The sequence below is a fragment of the Lonchura striata genome, chromosome 1 (assembly GCF_046129695.1).
Source record: "Lonchura striata isolate bLonStr1 chromosome 1, bLonStr1.mat, whole genome shotgun sequence".
Classification (NCBI taxonomy): Eukaryota; Metazoa; Chordata; class Aves; order Passeriformes; family Estrildidae; genus Lonchura; species Lonchura striata.
The window spans coordinates 113,546,886-113,570,706 of NC_134603.1; the positions used below are offsets into that span (position 1 = coordinate 113,546,886).

General features: G+C 40.4%; 2 protein-coding genes across 6 annotated transcripts in view; one reads left to right on the forward strand and one right to left on the reverse strand.

The window, feature by feature from the left end:
- The window catches only part of ACAD11 (acyl-CoA dehydrogenase family member 11), a 28,362-nt gene extending 23,771 nt beyond the window's left edge, over positions 1-4,591 (forward strand). Inside the window, exons 15-20 of the mRNA XM_021531239.2 lie at positions 382-467; positions 659-730; positions 1,275-1,429; positions 3,151-3,267; positions 3,683-3,792; positions 4,242-4,591. Coding sequence (XP_021386914.2) covers positions 382-467; positions 659-730; positions 1,275-1,429; positions 3,151-3,267; positions 3,683-3,792; positions 4,242-4,356 — 655 coding nt within the window. The 3' untranslated portion in view covers positions 4,357-4,591. The remainder of the gene's footprint in view (positions 1-381; positions 468-658; positions 731-1,274; positions 1,430-3,150; positions 3,268-3,682; positions 3,793-4,241) is intronic.
- A 932-nt stretch (positions 4,592-5,523) lies between these two features.
- The window catches only part of DNAJC13 (DnaJ heat shock protein family (Hsp40) member C13), a 57,727-nt gene continuing 39,429 nt past the window's right edge, over positions 5,524-23,821 (reverse strand). For 4 of the 5 annotated variants that reach the window (XM_021531235.2, XM_077786851.1, XM_021531237.3 and 1 more), the window contains exons 38-57: positions 23,197-23,381; positions 21,721-21,795; positions 21,403-21,522; positions 19,942-20,121; positions 19,432-19,599; positions 18,695-18,808; positions 18,244-18,360; positions 17,532-17,709; positions 16,375-16,466; positions 15,925-16,024; positions 14,962-15,036; positions 14,686-14,798; positions 14,104-14,273; positions 13,714-13,756; positions 12,613-12,786; positions 11,465-11,644; positions 11,074-11,214; positions 10,491-10,634; positions 9,571-9,670; positions 5,524-6,366 (exon numbers count right to left, since the gene is read on the reverse strand). In XM_021531235.2, coding sequence (XP_021386910.2) covers positions 6,269-6,366; positions 9,571-9,670; positions 10,491-10,634; positions 11,074-11,214; positions 11,465-11,644; positions 12,613-12,786; positions 13,714-13,756; positions 14,104-14,273; positions 14,686-14,798; positions 14,962-15,036; positions 15,925-16,024; positions 16,375-16,466; positions 17,532-17,709; positions 18,244-18,360; positions 18,695-18,808; positions 19,432-19,599; positions 19,942-20,121; positions 21,403-21,522; positions 21,721-21,795; positions 23,197-23,381 — 2,567 coding nt within the window. In that variant the 3' untranslated portion in view covers positions 5,524-6,268. Of the gene's footprint in view, positions 6,367-7,759; positions 7,872-9,570; positions 9,671-10,490; positions 10,635-11,073; positions 11,215-11,464; positions 11,645-12,612; positions 12,787-13,713; positions 13,757-14,103; positions 14,274-14,685; positions 14,799-14,961; positions 15,037-15,924; positions 16,025-16,374; positions 16,467-17,531; positions 17,710-18,243; positions 18,361-18,694; positions 18,809-19,431; positions 19,600-19,941; positions 20,122-21,402; positions 21,523-21,720; positions 21,796-23,196; positions 23,382-23,821 lie in introns of all 5 variants that reach the window. The other variant, XR_002465520.2, reaches the window with a different exon arrangement.

The window sequence follows — 23,821 nt, forward strand, 5'->3', positions numbered from 1 at the left end:
TTTGAAGGAATGTAAACATGGGGACGGATTTCTCTTTCCTAAACTCTAGGCAAGCCAAGATTCTGATAAACTGGTTTTGAGAACAAAACAGAAAGGTAGAGGGGGAGGAACTGACTGGGTGATACAGAACTGTGTACACAGAAGTGACAGCAGCAGGAGTTTCTCAGTCATGGTGCATTAGGTGCCACTAATACATACTAATACACTTGTTGACTGGTGGGTCAAGAAGCCAAACTGTGTGGGCAGGATGGTGCAGGTGGTACAGGTAAATCTCAGCACTGGCTTTATGCAAGTCCTAAATTGAGGATGGAAAATAAAAAAAACCAGAAGGGGCAGACAAAAGGGAGGCTCAGATTTAACTGTGCTTTTTGTCTTGATCAGGTACAATCAGCACAGTATGATTATTGTTCCCATGGACACCCCAGGGCTGAAGCTGATAAGACCTCTCTCAGTGTTTGGCTACATGGGTAGGTGATCATATTTATCAGCTATACATGTATTAATTTTTTAGCAGGTCAGAAGCTGCAGTTATACTAATAAATATTGTGTATGAAATAAATCAGTAAAAATGGATCTATAGAAGGAGGGCTAGGAACTGGAGGCCTGTATTTTTATCCTCCTTCATTTTACCCTGCTGTTGTGTTTTCTATCTTTGTAGATGAGATCCATGGAGGACATTTTGAGATACACTTCAATGACGTGCGAGTACCTGTCTCCAATATAATACTGGGTGAGTTTCAGCACTGATTAATTTTTAATACATACAACAATGAACCAAGCTTTATGAGACAGTGGTTTGTGTTATGAATCACCTTAAGTTATTTTAAACATCTCAGGTCAGTTGAGAGAGCCCACTCTTCCTTTTGGCAGCCTACCTGTTGCTTGAATGTCCCTTATTTAGAGTAGAAGGAGGCAGGGCAGCTTTGGCTGTCACACAAGTATCATTGCCCTGAAGTAGAGCAAAGCAAAGTCTGTGTGTGCTGTTCTTCCCCCAAAAGCAGGTCTTGTAGACTTAACAGACTTTTAGAAAGAATGTCCTGATGCACTCCATGGTCCATACGTGGCAGAACTGAAAAAGAAGTAACAAGCAAGCAAGCACTGTGATCCCCTGCAGGGAGAACTCTGCTCTATTTCTCTCACTTAGTGTAGATATTGATTTCTTCTATTTCTCCTCTGGTTCTTTTATTTTGCTATGGGACCAGTTCTGCTTGGGTCTTGGACCCTTTCAAGAGGGAATCACAGAGTCTGCAGCGCCTGTTTTTCTTTCCAACCAGGAGAGGGCAGGGGGTTTGAGATAGCCCAGGGCCGGCTGGGGCCAGGCCGGATCCATCACTGCATGCGGTCCCTCGGTGCGGCCGAGGCCGCTCTGGAGATCCTGTGCCAGCGCGCGGCCCAGCGCGAGACCTTCGGCAAGAAACTCTATCAGCACGTAAGCACCGTCCCTCTTTGGCTCAGTTCACACACTCCACACGCTGACCCTTGTTTTGCCCACACAGCCTTGTGTGGGCAAATAATGGGCAGGGCAGCAGCTGTGCCCTAATCTTGAATTCCTATTCATAAAATTTGGGGTGGCAAAGGGAAAAAAGAAACAAACCATAATGCAAGGCTTTTCCTGATCGATTTGGACAGGTATTTCTTCAGGCATGTAGTTTGTGTTTCTGTAGTTACTATCTGAATTCACCATTTTTGTGTGTCCATTCTGTCACCTGGCTGTCTCCATTCACAATCACGGGAGACACTGAGGGGTCTAATTTTCAAATAAAATTTTACTTCTTTGATTAAATATTTATAGTTGCTTTTGAAAGTACAGACCACATCAAGGGCAGATTGGAGATCCTTGCTCTTACCTTGCTCAGGATTGACATACTGTTTCATGAGCAAGAGCTTGATAAATAATAAAAAATATGACAGTGTGTTTTATATAAGAACCATCAGAGTTTGCTAGCTGGCCTGTCACATTTCAAACATTCCTTAATCTCACCCAACAGCTAGGATGCCTTTATTGAAAAAAACTAGTAAAAGCAATGGAAAGAACAAACTGAATCAGTATCCTGGCACAGATTGTATTGAATTGTTTGTGCAAATCCAGAGGGAGCAATTTTACATATCTATATTTCCAGCCATGTAATTTCCCAACTTCCTTTCACCAACATAACCTAGAATGAGTAAGAGGTGCATGAGCCACACTCTGGCTCGCAGAAGCTTGTTGAAGTAACAGTGATGTTTGATGAAGCCACAGGCCTGACCTGGAGGCAGCTGCCAAGCCCATGCAGGTTCTTCACAGTGAGGATGGGTAACAAGGTGAGGCTGGTGGCTTCCTTGAGTACCAGTGTGCCTGTCCCCACCCAGGCCATCATTTATGACCCCAGGAGCTGTTAACTGAGAAGAACTCAACACCCCACCCAGGTTCAGATCACCTTTGCTGGCACCAGCCAAGGTGGGCTTCCAGACTGCACTGCAGCAAGTGTTGCACATTTGCTTGTGTGTCCTACAAAACCAGCCCTAGAATTGTGTCCCTGAGGCTGGCTCAGGCTCCAAACAGCTTTTGCACTGACAAGCATCACACATTTGTTTCTCCTGTGGTATGTTGGCTGCAGGGGGGAATTAGCCAAGAAGAGCAGGGCTGCCAAGATCATAACTTTATTTTGGATACAGAGAATTTATCTAATTTACCATCAGAGGCAACAGGCACCACCCTGCAGCTGTTTGCTTCTATGTGTCACGCACCACACACCACCAGTTTAAGCAGAACAAGGAATTCCTCTCCCCTTTCACCCCCCTATTTCTGTATACTGGGGTTTATTATATGGCAAGAAGGCTGTGAGGGACGGTAAGGGGTAAAGGAAAGCAGGGAGGGAAAAAGCAGCTATGGATGAGCTTCAGGAAAATGGCCAGCACACAGTAGGGTCTAATCACATGCCAGAATCCACAAGTTTTCCCTTTTTCTTGTTTCCTGGCAGGAGAAGAATTGCTCTATCTTTAATATTTCTGTTAGTCTAATGTTTTATTGTGCCTGATATTAGATATGCTTTAATTTGCACATGAGTGGCTGTAGGTTGACTGAATGTGCTCATGCTGAGGAAGAGGGGCAGTTCCATGTGTGCTCAGAGGCATTAACTGATGTCCTGATGTTGGCTTTGGGCTCTGCAGGAAGTTGTTGCCCACTGGATTGCCGAATGCCGTCTTAGCATAGAACAGGCTCGCCTGCTCACACTACATACAGCCCGCAAGATCGACATGTTGGGCAACAGAAGAGCAAGGAGAGAGGTAAATGTTATTTTTTGATAGCTAGGACTTAGTGGATGCGATGCCTGTGCATTTAGCTGGTTAAAAGACAAGGTAAAACATATTGTTAAATATTATTATTCTAAGTGTAGAGAATAACTCCATGTTGAAAACAGCCTTAAGATATGCTTTTAATTGTCAGAAGATTGGTGAGTGATCTCGGCTGGAAACAGATGAATCTGTTCAAGCATTGCTTGCTTGTCTCAACATAGTAATATAGTTTTGAGTGACTGGAAACAGTTTTACCATACCCTGGGAACGGGAACAGCAGAGCTCTCATCCAACCCCAAGAGGAAGGAATGTACTAAGAGATACCAATATTCAATAGAAATGTTGGGTAAATATTTCCACTTGCTTATGAAACTATTACTGATAATGTGAGTTCTTCTAATTACAGGTAGCCATGACCAAAGTGGTTGTTCCACGAGCTGTACTTAAAGTGATTGACTGTGCAGTTCAAGTGTGTGGTGGAGCTGGAGTTTCCCAGGATTTTCCTTTGGCATTCATGTGAGTAAAAGAAGATTTCCTGTAGATTCTAAGCATTTCTTTTACGTTTCTGTTACAATTTGTAACACCAGTACATGGTGTTTCACCTCAGCATGAAATAATAGTGTGTGTCCCTTTAAGCTATAGAATTTAAAACAATTGTTTTTCTAGTGCAATTAGCCTTACAGAAAGTAAAAGCTGGCACTGAACCTAACATAGTTCTTGTCAGCAGTAAAGAGGATGTGCTTCTAAAATGTAATGTTACCTCTTATGGCCTTGAGGAGAAGCGAAACTTCTGAATTCCCAGCCCATCCATCTCAATCCTGTCAGAAAGATTTTGCTGCAGTATCTCCCATGTGATAGCACTTTCCAAAGCAAGGAGTGTCAAAAGGGCTGAGAGCTCCCGTGTGAGCCTGTGTGGCTGCTGTGGCAGGTCAGGAACGCAGCCCTAACTCAGCTCTCCCCCACAGGTTCGCGTCCATACGCACCTTGCGCCTAGCAGATGGGCCCGATGAAGTTCATCTCTCAACAATTGCAAGGTGGGAACTCCTTGATCAGTCCAAGAAACTCACTGCAAAAATCTAATGTCAGCATAAAGCCTTCTTAAATGGAGGGAAGATAAGGGAAAAGTTTCAGTGTAATATGGTCTCTAAGGTAAAATTGAATACAAAAACTTGATTCTAACTGGAAGCAATTATCTCACTATTTTCACTTAATACACTTAATAATTACGGGCTTGCTTTTAAGAATTTGTAGAATGCCATGCAATAATTTATCTGGGTTTCTTTATAATGCTAAATAAAATCTATTTTCTAACAGGCTTAAAGTGCTTTCTTTGTTCTGAATCTCAAAGCATTTCATCCTTTTATTGTAGACAAAGCAGTTTTGAGTCAGAAGTTCCACAAAATTTAATTTCTTGCAAGCTAGGCTAAACTTTTAAATTTGTTAACTTGAGAAACACTGAGGTAGTACCATGCTTTTTCTTTTCCAAAGCTCAGCTGCAGTCCAACTCTCTACTCCCCAGTTTCTGCTCTCACCTGCCTTCCTTGTCACTGAGACTACACTCAGTCCTGCCAGGCTCAGGGCAGCACGGAATGTTGGAGCCTGGAGTTAGGATAATCACTTCTCAACTTACACAGGGCTGGTAACTTAAGGGCAGTGAAGTTAAGGACACAAGGGTTTACTGTCTGCATGAACAAATAACCCCCCCTCCTCCAAGCTACTTCCTGTTGGAGCCTGGGGAGAACACACTCTCTTTGGCTCAGTCTTCAGGATGAGGCTGTGCCAGTTCTGTCCTTGAGCCCAGAGCCAAGTGCTCACCTGAAGGGTGTCCAGCTACAGCGGCAGTGGTTACTCAGGGGGTACAGTAGCAGAGTACCTATAACTAGAAGTATTCCATGAAGTTCCTTACCTCATTATACTTAAAACCAAGATTATAACCTCTTTTGAGAAAGCAGTAATTCTTGTTTACCTTTCCATCCAACTTAGTTTCCTCTTGCTTCCTGCCAAGAATGTTTTCTAGGAAGTTGAGAGTGTCAGCAGGTCAGTGGCTGAAATGCACTTCAAATACAAAACCACCTGCAGTATACTACTACATGTGGTTCAGGAGTTCTGCTCTAGGCTGTCAAAACCTGCACAAAGTGTCTTTTCAACCAAGAATGCCCAGGATCATATTTACCCATGTTCCAATTAGGATCTCTGACCTCCCTCATTTCTCTCACTTTCAATGAACAGCTAGACAAGAATACCACCTTTATCTCATTAACAAGGCTCTTAATTCCCTTTATTTTAAAATTCTATGTACATATGAATGATCTGTATAATGTACACTCAATATAGAAAGTTTTTATATACTGGATAATGTATAGAACATTTCACAATTACACTAATTTCTTACATAACATGTCAACTTTTTAAGGTTTTTTTGCTGAAGCTTCATCAATTTGGTCAAGCCAGTTATACATACAAATGTCTAATGCTGTTTGATCTGAGGAAAAAGATAATGTTAATGATTAAGGACATGAGTGAACTGGTGCAGGAACAAACCTTTTCAGGTCATGTTCAATGGAAGTGATCACATCAGACTGAGAAATGAAGGGATGCCCTTTTAGTGGGGTCGGTGAGGTCAAAGTTATTTTAGCCCAATTCCTCTAGACTGTAGCTCAACTCCAGTCATGCTAATCCATAAAATATAAAAACTAGGAAAGTTTGATTCACAGTCTTGTAAACAAATATAAAGGAACAAAATGTGCTTATGTACAACAAGAAAAAAATTCTTGTGTACCCATTTCAGCTGATCCACAGAGTGCTTTCTTGTGTTACAGTGTGGTAGTTAGAATCACTGACTTTTCCTAGAAAAAAAAGTCATAGAAAAAAGGAATAACACTGTCATAAACACCTGGCAAGGCAGTAAGTTCACTTCAATGTATTGGAGGAAAGTGCTGTTCCTCATCACTGGCCAGTCTGCCTTTGTCTCTTCCACAAGGATTTCCAGTCCTTAGCTGACATCTCCTACTTCGTTGTCTACCGGGGGTGGTACGTTGGGCATTACAGATGATGTCGTCCCTGCAGTAAGGTAACCAGCAACTCCAGGGCCTTTGGGGAAGAAAACAAATACTGGGGATTATTTTTCCTTCTATTGGGTGACTGAACAGCTTTATTCCCTCTGGTAACATTCAGATACATCATCTAAGTCAACCAGACACCTTACACAAGAACATTTAAGAGTTTTTTTTTTAAATTCTTGAAAATCTAGGAACACTAGAAATTAAGACTTCTTAGTCTACCTAGTGGAATAGCTTATGGGGACCATTTCTGGGCTTGCTCATTTTGTTTTTTATTCTGAAATGCCAAATAAGTGAAGAAGAGCCCCAACCACCTGCATTACCCATCTCACCTCCCATCACAGAAGCAGCAGTAAAGCGGGGATGGCCTTCCTTTGCTAAAGAAAGGCCCTGCCAAGGAATTAAAGTGAGTTCAGGCATGTGTTGCACTACTCGGCTCCTTGTATATCTTTTCAGTGTTGTAAAGGTCTTTCCCAGCTGCATAGTTCCAGGAAGCCCAATGGACTGCCCCATGAAGAAGCAGAACTGTCTAAAGCTTGTCTAGCCATCCTTTTGTGCCTTCAGTTGGAATAAAGTGACAGCATTCTTGGGATACACAAATTCTATACTGGAGATGCAGGACTCACACCATTACTAAGTTTCCATGTTGATTATGATAGAGGCAATCAATTTTGCCCTGCAGGCAAAGTCCCTCTCCCTGGAATTAAAAATTTAGTCATATAGAAACTTTCAATAAATGCAATAAAAACTTAGGCTTTAACAGTAATTTTTATCATATTAATGACTAGAAAACTGATCACACACAAAACGTTCCTGCACCAATATAGCAATCGACTTGGTCTTAGACCTCCAGCCTACACTGCCAATATTCAACGTACTAAGTTCTGCTGGGTCCTGTACTCTTCCCCTTTAAGCCATCCTCACTGATTTCTCCCAAATTTATTATTCTTTCCTGCCCCACTCTCCTTTCTCACACTTCAGCCAGAACATCAGAGCATGGTTTGTCTCCCTGTGAACAGCCCCACACTACTACTGCAAGGTAGAGAGCAAAGCAAGCAGTGCCTCTGGCAATAAAAAGCTCTCTGACTGCACAAGGGGACCTCTCTTTGCCAACCCATCAGTGGAACCTGCCAAGTGTCACACCTGCTGCTACCCATCCTAGTGCAAAAATTCCCCATAGTTATCTGTTGCCTGAAGCTTTTCCATTATGGAGGATTCCTAACATGGTGCCAAAGTTGAATTCCTGTGTAGTACCAGCAAGTACCAGCCAGAGCAGTTGTCAGTGTAGTGCTCCTGTGTGCTCGAGGAAGGCAAGTGTGTCGGTGTTGGGCAGTCTGGGACCATGCATTTGTACAGCTCTAGGACATGCATCTGTTACTTGGAATGCAGCGAGCGCAGCGTGCGTTCTGCGAGGTGGTATCTACCTGCTTTAGAGAGCTACACAGAAGTTAGCAAGCTGCCTGACACAGCAGATCTAAAGCCCACTTCTCAGGTGAAGGGGACTGCTGCCAGTTAGAAGGGAAGGAGAAGAGACACCTGAGGGAAGAGAAATAAGCAAGGGAAGTTTCAAGGGAAGTGCAAATGGCAAAGCAATTTGAAGCAAGACATAAGGCAGAATACAAGATAAGAGAGGTTAAAAATAAAGCTTGGTTTCCATCTACAATTTGCATTTTTACAGCACCTTCATTCTACATTGGCAAGCACTTAAACATTAGGCAATTAAAAGCAGCACAGGCCTTAAGGCAATTGGAAAACTGTATTGCCTCCAGTCTCAAGCCTGACCACATCTGATATAGTTTCAGTTCTTGGCCAATAATAGTCAGGTTTTCTTCCTATTCCTAAATTTATAATGATTATGCAATAGCAAGGAAATTCAGTACAAACTGATCTGTTCCAGTGTTCTTTGTCAAACTGGCATTAACCAATACAAAAGCAGAAAACTCCTGTTCAGAGCTAAAGTGCAGAGTCCTGTGTGAAAAAAAATGCATCAAGTGTTGCAATACCTACTCTCAAAATACAAGCAACTACTTCTAGAAGTTGTAGTTACTGACTTGAAAGGCTCTTGCTTCATTTTCTCAAAATACATACTAGTATCTTGCAAGAAAAACTTTGGCCATCTAATTTATACCTCATTAGTTCAGTTATGCTCAAAAGCTTTACCAGGATTCCTATATTGGGTTAGATGAGAAAGTTCCATGTGGCATGTGGCTGTGTCCACACTAGCTTGTCAAAAAGGACTTTAAAACCTCACCTGTGAGGCAAAGCTTTTAAAGACCAGGTGTTTGTTCAGCTGATGGCTACAGAGGAGTCAGAAGTTTGCATCATGTGTTGCTTTTGATAGTTTGCTGAAATGTCATTATTTGCTATATCTGAAAATATTTTATGTGATAGTGTTGTTTTGGACTGTAATACTGTGTCTGTCAAGTGCTGCTCAAGTGAAGGAAGAACAGGAGTTGATTTGCAGTGACATAACTGATCTGGGATTATGTCTGCACCCTGCAAGAAAGTTCCCTCAGTAGCTAAACCTTATTGTGCACACAGTGCACAGCACACACAGCTAAAATGCTCTTCTTCACTGCCAGTGGGACTGGGGTGCATCTGGGGTGCCATTTCAATCTTGGTGGCACCAGCAGCGAACCCACCCAAATGTGGGTGAAGCTGCAGTGAAGCATATGCTGCAAGCTCTGTGTACAGGCACAAGGCCACCCTGGCAGACCACTGATTCTGGCTGGAACATAGCCTCATACGCCTATCTATTTAGTATTCCAAGTTTTCCAGCAGTACAGCTACCTGCCTAGCACTAAAGTTGTGTTAATTCACACAGCCAACTAATAGAGACAGTCTGAGTGATTCTGAAAACAGTTTACACATCCCTCCAACTGTAGACAAACTGGTGTTCTAGAACTGAAGTAGACTGGTCCTGACGAAGCATAGAAAGCTACTGTTATTCATCAGTTTTAATTACATCTCTGCTCTATCACTACAGAGTACTTGCAAGTCTTGCCAGTGTCCAGTGCCAGATTCTAAGTATGGACAGTAAAGACTATGCAGAGAAATACACTCACAACTAGAAAGAAGTTTACTGTTTAAAAAAACTTACTGTATTTGTACAGCATTGAATGTTCAGACCATGTGATGGCACTAGATCCTGGGGATAAACAGTAACTCTAGAGTCCAGTGTGACAATTAAATAACAGTTCAGTATAACTAGGACATAAACAGGAGAGTTGCTAACCTGTGAGGTATCCTGATGTTTGTGTATCAGAAATGAACAAGTCGTGTTTCTGATCCTTGAAGGCACTCCACACAGAAGAACGAGACAGAATTTCATTTACCTGCAGTATTTGAAGAGGTAACACAGTGAGCAAGTGCCATTTGTCATGTTCTAGGGGAACAAACCCCTGTTTTCTATTGCCAAACCATTCTGAAGGGATTATACTGAAGAACATGGCAGTAGTTCAGGCTGCGGTATGTAATTTTTGCACATTTCCAAAGACACTTGCTTTTGCATGTGAATTGTGCAGCTGAACACAATGCTCAAAAGAAGGTATTCAGTAGCTTGACTTTATCCTTTATTCCCCAAAAGGGTGACAAGGAAAAGCAACCCTAGAAGCAGCACTTGCCACTCACTGAGAGCTGAGGGAGAATAGGACTTTTCCTGTAATAGAGCAAGATAGGGACTACTTTGAAGAAAGACCTATTCCAAGTTTCTTCCCCTTTAGAAAGCTTTCAGCAAAAGGGTAAGAGAAAGGCATTAAGTGCCTTTCTAACTAGTGCAGTTACTGGGACAAATTTCCTTAGATATACATCCATAAAGCTGCTGCAGTTATGCATATATTCAGAAAACAGAAGAGAAATTTACCTTTATAACATAAGTTCTGAAGAGCTGTCAGTTAAAGATAACCAGCTCATAGAACATTTCTGCACTTTCGATTTGTCTTTTTTATTAGTGGTCTTCACATGCATTGAACCAATGACTTTTCCACAAGTAAGAGGTGAAGAAATTCCAAACCATAATCATTTGGCAGTTGCGGTGTGTTAACACTTTAGGTGGAATGATGCACGTGACAGCCAGAAGATTAAACAAGGGATGTTCAGAGTTTGGTACACATCTACCAAGTGTCAAAGCCCAGATAAGGACTTTTGAGTACTCACCTGTTCCCCATACTGCAGGCTACGAGACATGGATTTCAGAGTCTTAACAATCTGAGCTTTTGTTGCAGATGGGCTTTCCAGGTTCTCAAGACCAACACCTTCAAGCAGCTTCAGAAGATAAGGGACCAAATCTGCTTTCAAAGCCTGCAAACATACCCAAATGAGCTATCTTAAAATGGACAGGAAGTTCCATACAGAATTTTTATATCACTAGCATTAGTGTGAACCAAAAGTGCCAACAGCTATTACTACAAATGCCAAAATGAGCCCATTTTTCCTGAGCTGTATGAATACAAACAAGAGAAAGTAAAGATGCTGCCCAGCAATTCTGCTCTGTCTAGATGTAAACTCAGTTGGATTTAGTTGGCATTACACTACACTTTCTCAGTGGACACAACACTATCCTGTGCATTAAGCTTCAATGCTTGGGTAACATCCTTGAACAGGTTTGCATTTTAGATAAAAAAAACTTTTCCAGCAAAAAAAACACATTAGTTAAGTGTCCAGGAGGCTTCCCAGATGCCATTTAAGTTGAACAGTTTAAATATACCACATTTTTACAGTCTGAGAATGTACTACTTACTTGGGCTACTAAGTCAGTTTGTTCCTTCTGAAACATTCGATTCAGTGTTTCACAGGCTATCCCAACTACATCTGATCTCTTTTTCATTCCATTCATGAGAGGGCCAATGGTCTCCAGCGATGCCATCGCTCGAACACAAAGCTGTAGAGAGATAAACATCCTGAGGACTTTATTTTATGCCAAGATTAATGGTTCTTGCAGATATGGTCAGCCAACACCATACATTCCTTAATGTTTAATCTAGCAATTCTCCATTAATTAGCTATAGGTCCCCACTCACTTGCTACACAGTGTTTACAGTTAGAATAATGCCCTTTTAGGAACGTTACTAAAAATACAAATAACTCCAGCTATGCTTTTCTCCCCTCAAGCACTTAAAATGATGCAGTACCTCATTGTCTGACAATATGTGCATGACACGAATGGCACTTTTAGGAATGGCATTGTTCTTGTGATTCATAGCCTGGATTATCTTGTGAAGATGACCAAGAGGAGGAACTTGATCAGCCAGCTGAGGCTGGGCACTGAACAGGCACACAGTTGCTGTGGTAATTGTTTCTAAAGTTTCCCCCTGCAGAAAATTAAAAATCAATAGAAAGTGTAACTCAGTAAAGCCTTATGTATCATCATAATAACATTTCTAACTTGCTTTCCATTATAGATTTTTTCCCCTATGCTTTTGTATCACTTTGCTCTCAAATTGTTAAAACAACAAGTTAAGAACATGATTATCAGCTCCAATATTGGCAAACATTCAAGAGTCCCACAAAGACAGATCACACGGGAATTCCTAAGCACTATTTCCAACATATTGAGAATGCAATATCTGGCTAAGTTGCTTGGTGGAAACATTGATAGCATGGATGTTTGGCTGACCACCTGAATTCCTAAAGGATTCTCCAGTCTGTGCAGAAGCATTCATCACACCTTGTGTATTCTGCATGCCTCTACAAACTGCTATTAAACCTTTGTAACAAAGATGCTAATTTTATTCAGCATGCTAGTTAGTTTCCATGCTGCAAGTCTAACACAGAATCTGTCTGAACACTGTTTAAAAATTAATTTTTAAACTGTAACATATTTGCTGTACTCATTACACTAAGTGTAAGGTGGCAGCCTTCTGTAAGTCACATAATTTATACTAGAGTGAGAAACTAGTGTTGCAGAAGAACAACAGAAGTCGCAAGAGCAGAAAATTTTTAGGTGGTGTAGAACAAGTGTCATTTTTTTAGGTTGGTCAGTCACGGAATAATTAAAAGACACTTCATTTGTTAAGCCTCATCTCTAGCACAAAGTAAGTCCCTAAGACTTAATTGAAGCTAATTCTATGGCTTCAGGGACTTTAAAAACCTTGACTCCTGTTCAGAAGTTGCCCAAACATATCAACACACTTTTACAGAGAGTCAGAAAGCAGACAGAAAACCCCATTTATGATGGGAAGAAAGTGTGAGAATCTAAGCTAATCAGAAACTAAAAGACTAAAAACTCAAGAATGCTAAACAGATTCAAAGCATAGAACCAGAAAAAAAGTCATCTTACATGGGGGTTATTTTTCTCCAGTAGTTCAGTAAACTTTTCCAACAGTGCAATGAGAAATTCTCTTGGTTTCCGTAAAACCCAGGCCGGCTGGGCAATAAAAATCCTGAGGAAGACTCCCCCCACTGAAAGTTCACCTTCTGCCTCACCATACACCACAGCAAAGTCTTCAGGCAGCTGTTGAATTGTAAAGCAGAAGTTATTGACAATGGTATTGGGAGGTCTGAAACTGTTTCTCTAAGTGGTCAGGGTCAATAACAGTATTTTCCGACCAATAAACCCTTCATCTTGAAAGAATATGAGGTAAGAAGTGACAGTAGGAAGAACAGAGCAGTGCAGGCAGTACCGCTACAGTGAACTTTTCTTTCAAAGAACACAAATAACTGAACCTACAGCTTCAATAGTGGCAAACCCCAGCTGAAGAGAAACACCAGCAACAAGGCTGATGATACAACAGCCCTTTCCTTCCTTGCACACTTCAAGGAAAGTTTTCTCACTATCAGTCTAGGGAAGTTTCCAGCTTTCATCTGGATCAAATTAGACATAATGATGTGTTTAGAAACTGGTTTAATGTTGAACTAGAGCACTGCTAGGAGGAAGTCATGTCTAGCTTTTCACAGATACGGGGAATCACTACATACTGAAACACCTCACTGATGGGCCTGATGCGAGGGAATGGCTTAAGGACTGGAATATTTTTTGAGACCCAGTGACTTCCTAAAGTTACTTCACATTTACCAAGAGCAAGTTTACTATGGCTGTGTAGTGACAAGCCTTTTTCCAGCAAGCCAGTATTCTCCTTTGTTGCTGACTTTTGATGAGACTAAGAATGACCTGAACTATCAGAATATTAAGAATATGCTGACAGTGGTTTTACCCATAAGTGTCTAATTTCAAGCTGCAAGCAGTAACAATAGCATCAGTTCAACATTAAACCAGTTATGTTTTCAGTTATGAACACAGCATAGCATGTTCACAGCATAGTAGTGAATTCGTGTTAGTACTTTAAAGAGAAAAGCCTATTAGAGTCTAATACAAGCATCTATTGTCATGTGGTTTACAGCCTCCCTGGACACACTCAAAGCTGAAACAGTATACTTTTACCTTCCAGTTAGTGTCAGGGTTGTCCCTCTGAAGTTTAAAGTGCCTTTAAAAAGAAAGTAAGTTTTAATGAGCAGTAAAAGAAGCAGTTGTCTTCTCTACTTGACACCTTAAGTCTACCCCCATCACTGTGAAGCAGCTCCAGTTTCTAAGCTCCATTGTACCCCCATTGTATCCCTCCAAATCCTATGGCAGCTAGCAAATAACTGGACTATGTACAAACTGCACCTGTTATTACTGACTTACTAGTACAGTACACAAACAGTGAACAAGTTTATTTCACTGAAGTCTGGCTTGCAGGAATTCTACTTTTCACAGGCAGAGCTCTCTGGTTTACTGCCACTAAGAGAGTGTCTCAGTTGAAGATAACTGAGTCAGAAGGCTTCCACATACTCAAGCATCATTTCTCGAACTGTTGTTGATACTCTCTCTCTGGAGCTGTCATTCCAAATTAATTCTGGATTTTCATGGGTTCCTTCAAAGATATGAACAGCAGCTTCAGGGTTGTCTCTCATGGCATCCATGAAGACTCCAGGTAAAAATTTCATTAGTATGATTCTAACCTAGAAGGGATGAACATAAATGACACTTAGTGTATCATATGACAAACTAACTGACAGAAATAGAAAACTCCACAATGTCCAACTGTCTTTAATGCTAGAACTGTCAAGAACTAGACCACAACACCACAAAATAAAACAGTGCCATCATTTTAAATAGCAATAGCCAGTGACTCTGAAATCTAGGTGTCTAATGTTAAAGTCATTACAAATGGAAACCAAACTGCTTATACAAGTTACTGTACATACCACAGCTTCCAGAAGTCTGCTCACAGATTAAAAGTTAAATTATTTTGAAAAAGTCTGACTGCTCCTTACATGAGTATTTCAGATACAGAAGATTTTTTTGCTCACCTTTAGAGAAATGCAGGTAATATCAAGAAAGAGTTCCAACATGACCTGTTGCGATTCTTACCTTTGGACCCACCAGCTTATCTGCAGTCATTTTAGCAAAAAGCTCTGCTGTTTGGGCTCGGACCTGTGGATGAGTTGAGTTGCAAAACATATCTAGTAAGTAGATTAAAGCACCTGTAACAGAAAGATAGAAAGCATTCAATTTAATATATTTTTATGATCACAAGTAATAGAAATGGTCCAATTACACACTGATTATTTTAAAGGGAAGAGTGGCCACTCTATTCACTTTAAGCCCATTGTTGCAGAAACATTTGCTTTCAGTGTAGTACTGTACCTTTTGCCATGGCCTCTTTAATTATTTTTGTGCTAGATGTCAGAGCATACAAAGTTTCAAGGACAAGCTGCCGACCTGTCAAAATATAGAGCATTAAGAACTTTGTGTCACAGAGAATGAATAAGTGAAGATAAATGTAACTGATCTTAACAGAAAACTTTCAAAACTGCCATAAAGCTTCAGACAATTACAAGCTTAGGGATTTCTGCCTACACTACGTTTGTTAAGGAATGTCAAATCAATCCCACATTCTAATACAGCATAACTTCTTAATTAGATGCTAATTAGCTAAATCTGCAGGAATATTTTGTTAACGGAACACTACACAATTCAGAAGTAATCAGAGTACCTGTATTTCGTACATTTCAGGTCACACATTTAAGACAAAAAACTGGTCACACACAACATTTTTGTAAACCATCCTTGTTAGCTTTGGATATGATAGTCACTAATGTTTAAATCAGTAGACAGAAGTGACATACCAGCATATCATAGGGCCTGTGTGATGACAGATGGTCTAAATTTTCCATTTCTTTAAAAAACTATCTATTTCTATTCCTGCTTCCTGTCATCTCCTTTAAAAAAATGGTGATTCCTACTTGGTAGCTCTGCTTTTCTTATGTAGCAGAGGAATAACTGATAGCTGAAGAATGTTATTAGGACTGGGCATAGGAACATCATGCTTCACTGAGGATGTATCGCAGTACTGTCCTTATTGCTCTCGTTAATAGCTGAGCAACTGGAATGGAGAACAGCAACAGCTGGGAAGCCTGAGGAAAGCTTTGTTCCAATGTATAGGTTTTCTTACTGTAGCTTCTCTTCATAACCCAGATCTCTGTCCTATACAGCTAACAAGACCATTGTAACCTAAAACTCAGAACTAATTTCAGCCAGCTGCATTCTTATAAATTCCTGAGTTCGAAACCCTTTGCTTTGCAAGATGGAGAATCCTACGGTACCTACTTGAAGGTAAGGAATGCAAGAGTGCCAGTAAGTTAGCAAGGACCATTGCCTCAGCAATGTTGTTAACACATTCTTGATTACTTGTTACTATGTTCACTACCTGCAAAAGATCAGAAACAGCACTTGATTATACTTTAGCTATTCAGACACTTTTCAGAAAACCCAGTGTATGAAGTCAGCCAATTCACTGGCCACCAGAACTGATATTTACAACATTTATTCCTGCCACCAAATTATTTTGTCTCTTCAGGCAAGAAGGATGCAAAGACACAGCATGACACATGTTCCTCCAAGGAGGAACTGACACCTTGGAATCCTAATCTTAGCATTTTTTAGAATCTACTCTAACAGCTACACAATCAGGTTTGTTTATGGTGATTATGTAAAGCATCCAGATAGGGAGGTTAGGAGTTTTTGGGGATTGATTTGTTTTTTTGTTGGTTGTTTTACCTCCAGAGCCAACTGCTGCACCAGGCCAGCTCCATGAACACGCAGAAGGGAGAATATCAACTTAAAGTGCCCTATGCATTCACACTCAGAACCTGCAAGAGACCAAGTAAGTTACTCTCCATGCTAGGCAAAGCATTCACTAAAGGCCAATTCTCATGACTGTATTTCACTATACAGAAAGGCATCAAAGACTGCACAGCTGTATGTAGTCTGCCACAGAAGTTTTAATAGATCATACAGGACAGCACCTGCTACAGTCAGAAAATTATGAACTCCTCTCTGTTAATCTAGCTTCCACAGAATTTCAGGTCAACAATATTTCAGCAACAGAGGGTAACTCCCCACTCCAAGGAAAGTAACCGATGTAGTTCTTGGACTACCTCGTCACTTGTATTCTTACAAAAACACTAAACAGATTATGTAATTTTATTTATCATTGACCATCAAAGCCTATTGTTTTCAAATCTACTTGCCCTTTTAGAATGTCCCAGCTCAGAGCAGGGTTGCTGTCTCCAGCAGGAGCAGCTGCTTTCAGGTTTATAATTGCAAACATAGAGAACATCCTAACCAGCTATTATTAGATAGTAGTAATATGGTTTGCTTTTAGAAGCAGCATATAAAATAGCAGGAAAACATCTTAATAATTTGTCTCAGGCTTTCCCAGTCTGTACATTGATGTCTGCTCATTAATCTTTGCTGCCCACTCTCAAGAGCATCTTCTCCTCTTGCTTTACTACAGCCCTAATGCAGGTGTCATTTGGGTGTTTACTAGCACGAAGTACTCAGTTCAAGGAGGATTTTTTTGATGCAAGGAAGTTTAAAAATCAATTGAAGATTCTTTGAAGGATTACAGCAAGTTTCTTTCAAGAGGTTTAAGTCTTCCTAGCAACAGTAGGATTGAATTACATTTAAAACCTAATGATTCAGACATGAAAACAGATAAGGCTTGAATATAACCCAAACTTTTGCTACATTTACTCACAATGTTCTCCAGGCAAAAAAAAACCAGCAAGCTTATATGGCTTATCAACAATGTTAAAGTCAGTCAGCAAGAAAAAAAACCTTCTTTCTCACTGGAAGATACAGACTACAGACGTTCAGAGTTTTTAAGGCTGTCCACAGAAGAGTATACTGGGAATGTTCAGTTTTAAGCCTACCTGGGTTGTGTTTTATGACATTTCTCAGAGCCTCCAGGGCCATTTCAACTCTCCGTAAGCGATCTCCATGTTGATTGGACTCTACTTTCCCAGTCTGAGTTATTGCCATGAGTGTATGAAGGTACTGTGCTTGTGAGCCTACATAATCCAAGAGGCTTGCAGCAAATGCTTTAGGAAGCTATGAAGTAGAGATGACAGCATTTTTAGCTGTGTGATGCAACAGTACCCACAGTAAAAGAACCTGTATCCAAGTACCTTGTACATTTCACATATTCCCTTCTTCCAGACAGGCAGATATTCTCTATGATCACTATAATGGCTGGATCACATTAAACCCTATTTCTATCTAAACATACACTTAAAAAGCTGCCATTACTCCAACAAGTGTGTGTTTGCCCATACAGAGACACTGACTGTAAAGCCAATAGGCAGAACCACCACCTCCTGGAATTATTGAATCAACCCAAGTGCCTGCATCACAAGCTTGTAGAGAAAAGTCATTAAGACATCTGAAGAACACATCTTATGACAGACTTGGTCTTTTAATTTATTCTGCTCCAGTAAAGAGCTTTCTCATAACGTGGATCTTGAAGAAATTTTTCCATGATATTTTGTATTTCTTCTATTCTGTTTGCACTCACAGATAGATAAATAGGAAGAAGCAGCATTCCAAACACTAGTTTTAACAGGAAAATTTTTAGCTACATCATACCTCTAGTTGGAAGGTAGGAACCTCATTGTAGACTCTAACAAAAACCTCTCCCACAATAAGTTCCTTTGCATGGTCACTAAAGACAAAGTCAGATCCATAGCTCTTGTCACAATCACCCTTTAAGCAGAGAGAAGCACACAAGCTCAGACAAAAAATAATCTTGTAGAAAGTGTAAAGCTATAATCTGATCATGAAATAGACAATACTTGAACAGAAAATTTAATGCTTCAGTAAGTCAAAAGCTCAGACTGAAACATAACATGAAATAAACAAGCAAAATCTTAGGGTTTTTGTTATCTTTCAAAAACTACAGAATGAAAAAAGTGATCTTGAGGTAGATAACCATGGATACTTGCATTAACCACACAATTGCATCCCAAGAGAATACGGGACAACACAAGACAGTTTTTTAAAAAAACAGTACTGGGATTTAAAGTAAAGAGTATCTTACTCTCTTAATCATGCTTTCCTGTTGAGATTCCAAAAACTCAAGTAATTCAGCTCGTGTCCCATTGTTCCAGATCAAGTAGGGGTTCTCTGTGTTACTGTTAAGCATCTTCAGAGTCTAAGAAAAGGAATTTACATGATGTAACACATTTACACATTTTGGACCACTATGCACAGTAATCAGCATGTTTCATGGTATCAGTAAATCCAATCTCAATAACAACTAGACTAATCACATGAGCAAGTTTAAAGTAGGAAACTTCCCATATTGGAAAAACATAGAGGAAAAACAGTATGTGCAAGCTATGTACTAAAGTACAATCTAAATTTTAATTCTCTTTTTTCTGCTCTGAGACACACTTCAGATTCTCCATCCATTTTTGACAGTGAGCAACAACTACCTGCAATATCTCTTTATAGATTACTTCCTTGGCACCACTTTTAAAGAGTTAAGTTTAATCTTTGCTCTCTATCATCATTATGTCCTTAATCCTTGAACAATTAACTTCGCCTTTTTGTTCTTGTACTTGTTTTGCAAATACTAGCCTATAAAGCTGTTCCTGTCCATACGGTTTGAGGCTGAACCAGTCTCTTTTCCCTGCAGTTAATAACTGCAACTAAAAAAAAAATCACACTGCTGTTCTCAGTATAAAGTTGGTCTACGAGAGTTCAGTGGTTCAGAAGTGACCAGCTACTTCTTTTATAAATCACTAGAGAAAGTTTTGGCCAACAGATGCTCACCTCAGTAGGACTAACCACAGCAAGTTTTCTTGCAATGTAGGGTGTCAACATTCCAGCCAAGCTTTTCCTGATCACTGGGTTTTCAGGGGTAGCTTGTTCATCAGAAAGATACCCTCCAAGGCGACTCAGGGCCAGGAGACTGAGTTTAGCCAGGCTATTTGCTACCTCCTGAAAAATAGACAGTTTGAGAAAACCTAGAGCTTTCTTCTCTTAGCAAAAATTTACTTTTATACTGTTTGATATAGATTAAAAGTGTCTTGCATGAAGTTCATTAGAAATCATGGACTTTGGCAGCTTTAACAGTTGAATCCTTTAAGAAACCAAAAAAACCCCCAACAAACTCAAAGAGCATTCATCACTATACAAAAATCCCCTTACAAAACTCTGTTAACTTTACTCTTCATGCTATTCAATGATTCTAACAAATATTTGAATACATTTGGTCTCTTAGGAAGAAAAAGCAAACAACAGCCAGTGATTGCAGTGTTGGCAGCACCTCAGCAACATTACCTGGTGGTTTGAATCTTCACTTTTCTGAATCCCGCTCTCCTCCAGTGTATAGTCATAGTTGAAGAGGTAACCCAGTAAGTACCACAGAACTCCAGCTTGGAACAAATGTGTTTGTAGCCAGTAATCTAAGGCAAAGGAGCTAACACACTCTACACCTAAAGCAGCTACTCGTGGTATGGTCTGGGGGGAGAAAAAAGAAGCTTGCCTTAATGCCTGTAACCAGAGAATGCCAACTGGCTTCTGTACCAAAGTTGTAAAACCCAAAACTTGCTAATTCTGCAGTATTATCTAAGCAGCCCAGAGATAAAAATGAAATAGAGATAATTTCTGCAGCTGTAGTATTGGTAACCAACAACATGGCTAATTAGTCTGCATCTTTCAAATGGAAGAGTATTTGAATACTTATTTTATATGATTAGAAAGAAGCACTGATGAACTACTGGAAAAGCAACTCAAAACTGCGGCAGAGATTGCCAGGTGAGTTTTTGATGGCAATACCTGTGTCCTGCAGGGACTACAGAACACATAAGCATATGCAGTCAATTCCTAGAATGTGGTTTTAGTCTCATGTTTTCACACACCCCCCAATGAAAAGTTAAAGACAAGATTTCCTTTCTTAATTCAGACAAAACCCAACATTTTTATAATGTGAGGCAAGTTCAAAAGAGCTAAAAGGCAAGGAAACTTTTTGAATATTGTTTCCAGAGTTTATGCTGACTTTAGAGTCTATCTTCTTATGCAAGGCCTAGTTGTAGTACTTTTATCTGCTGATTTAGTACAGTAAGCCAAGCTGTCTGATGTGTAAGTTAAAAGGCAAAAGTAGCTGAATCTTTAGAGTGGCTACAGTTTAAATCTACAGTTTAAATAGATTCAAATATACGTGTTGAAACAAGGCAGTCAAGTTCTCTTGTAAGAGCCCAGCAAATCTCATGATTTGCTGGGATCTTACAAAAGGGTTTGTCCAGGCACTACAACTACGAGGAAAGGCTGAGAGAATTGGGTTTGTTAAGCCTAGAAAAGAGGTGACTTTCAAGGTGACCTAACTCCCTCAAGTACCTGAAGGGAGCCTGCACAAAAGACAGAGAAGGATTATCCACAACTGTATGGAGTGAGAGGACAAGGGGAAAAGCCTTCAAACAGAGAGCAAAGGTTTAGATCAGATATAGGAAGTATTCTTTACTGTGAGAGTGGCAAGGCACTGAAACAGGTTACCCAGAGAAACTGTGGATGCCCCATCCCTGGCAGTGTTCAAGGCCAGCTTGGATGCAGGTCTAGGCAACCTGGTCTAGTGAAAGGTGTCCCTGCCCATGGCAGAGGGTTTGGAATTAGATAAACTTAAGGGCTCTTCCAACACAAACCATTCTATGATTCTATGACTGTCTTATCTGCCCAAAACCCAGAATATTCCCCATAACATTTAACAGTTAAACACCCATTTGGACAAACGAAAGCAGCACTCACCTTGCCATAGTACAGTAGCCTACAGAGGTCCTTAATTATGTTAGGCATTTCTGTAATCTTCTCTCTACATTCCTCAAACTGGGCTGCTACACTATAACACTTACTAATGTATCCACATACCTACAAAACACAATATTTTATTGGTTCCAAGAGGAGGAAAAATGCATATTTACAATTGTATTTTTTATACGTACAATACTAGATCAATATTTTTATTATCTATACACACACATTTGTGTTTATCATCATATTATACATATACCATGTAGTCTTCTGAGAAGACCATATGCTCAGTTAAAGCTGCTGCTTTAAACTCACCTGTACAGACATATCATCTGGCTTGCTAGAACGAGTCAAGACTGCTACACAACGATTAAATGCTTCTTGCAATACCTGTGAGGATTGGATGATATACAAATTCAGTCACAGCAAAAAGAGGTAAAAGCCAGCAAAACCAAAACATTAGCTGGTAATTTTCAATGGCTAAAGGGAAACACTTGACAAAAATCTGCTGTTTGCATAAATGGTTTGTAGTGCAAAATTCCTTGCAAGAGCTAATAATAACCTTTGATTCTGTAAGAGCTGACAGTCTTTTCACCTGTGAGCTAATACCTTAGTCAGTGTGCAGATGACACTAAGTTGTATGGGAGTGTGGATCTCCTGGAGGGCAGGAAGGCTCTACAGAGGGAACTGTGTGAGGTTCAACAAGACAAAGTGCTGGGTCTGGCACTTGGGTCACAAGAATCCCGTGCAGTAGTACTATAGGCTGGAGGCAGAGTGGCTGGAAAACTGCCTGGCAGAAAAGGACCTGGGGGTGTTGCTCAATAGCTATTGAACATGAGCCAGGGTGTGCCCAGGAGGTTGAGAAGGCCAACGGCATCCTGGCCTAGATCAGCAACAGTGTGGCCAGCAGGACCATAGCAGTGATTGTCTCCCTGTACTCAGCACTAGTGAGGCTGCACCTTGAATTCTCTGTTCATTTTTGGGCCCCTATCTACAAGAAAGACATTGAAAGGCTGGAGAAGGGCAACAGAGCTGGGGAAGGGTCTGGAGTACAAATCTGATAAGGAGCAGCTGAGGCAGCAGGGGTTGTTTAGCCTTGAGAAAAGAAGGCTAAGGAGAGACCTTACCACTCTCTACAAGCACCTGGAAGGAGGCTGTAGCAAGGTGGGGATTGGTATCTTTTCCCAAGAAACAAGAGACAGGACAAGAGGAAATGGCCTCATGTTGTGCCAGGGAAGGTTTAGATTGGCTATTAGAAGAAATTTTTTCTCTGAAAGAGTGGTCAAGCACTGGAACAGGCTGCCAAGGGAAGTGGCTGAGTTGCCATTCCTGAAGGTATTTAAGAAGTCATGAGGACATGATTTAGTGGGACTTGTCAGTGTGGGGATTAACAGTTGGACTCAATGATCTTCAATATATTTTCCAATTTATATGGTTCTAATATTGTAATATATACAATGAAGAGGCCTTCTGCTCAAGTGACTTGTTCACATTTATCTATTCTTTCACATAAAAAAATGCGGCAGTCCTGTAAAGGAGTAGAGAAACTTCATATGTAGCATGTTTATCCACAGCTCAATAGACAAGCCTAGGTCCAGAAAAGGGTATACTCTGCAAGATGTTTCTCCTAATGTATCCAGAATATCTTAGATGTTAAGAATAACAGGTGTCTCAGGACCAAAAGTGGTTCTAAATTACATCTGATTTCCCAGGCACTGAGGATCTAGTATTTCTAGCTATGGAAAAGTTAAGACTAAAAGCATGCATTTCAACACATCTCTTTACATTTACCTCAATTCCACTTTCTCTCCTCAGTTCTTCTGCATTTAATGCTGAACAATTGACAGTATGAAAAGCAAGTTCTGTAGCAGCAGGCAACAGTGGAGATTCCTTGGAAAACAAAAGGTCATCTGATGTTTCAATGGTAATGGTCTTTATCAGCATAGGATAGCCTGCATACTTGTAAGGTTTCAAATCTGAAAGAGGAAAAATAGTCCAAGTTTACATATATGCACAGTCTAAACAATTTAAGCCACCACAAAATTATTGGTGGATGATAGATACATAAGAACGAGGAAAGGAAGCCAAATACCTGAGGAATCTCGGACAAGACTAAGCCGTCCACACAATCTAACTCCTCATTACACAGAAATATTCATGCTAGAAGCTAGGAGAGCTTCACACGAAGAACTCATTTAAGATCAAAAAGGCTTATCTCCAGCTCAGTAAGCCCCCAAGTTCAAAGCCTTCCCAACGATGCTTGTCTTTCTCCAGAGAAACTCAAGTATAGCTTGGTCTGTATCTTAGGCCAGGACTGACTAACAATAAACCTATAAGAACCTAGTTCAGTTTGACATAACAATTTTAAGTTTTAAATTGCATTTTTCATTCCTTTAGAGTTCAGCAGTGCTAAAAC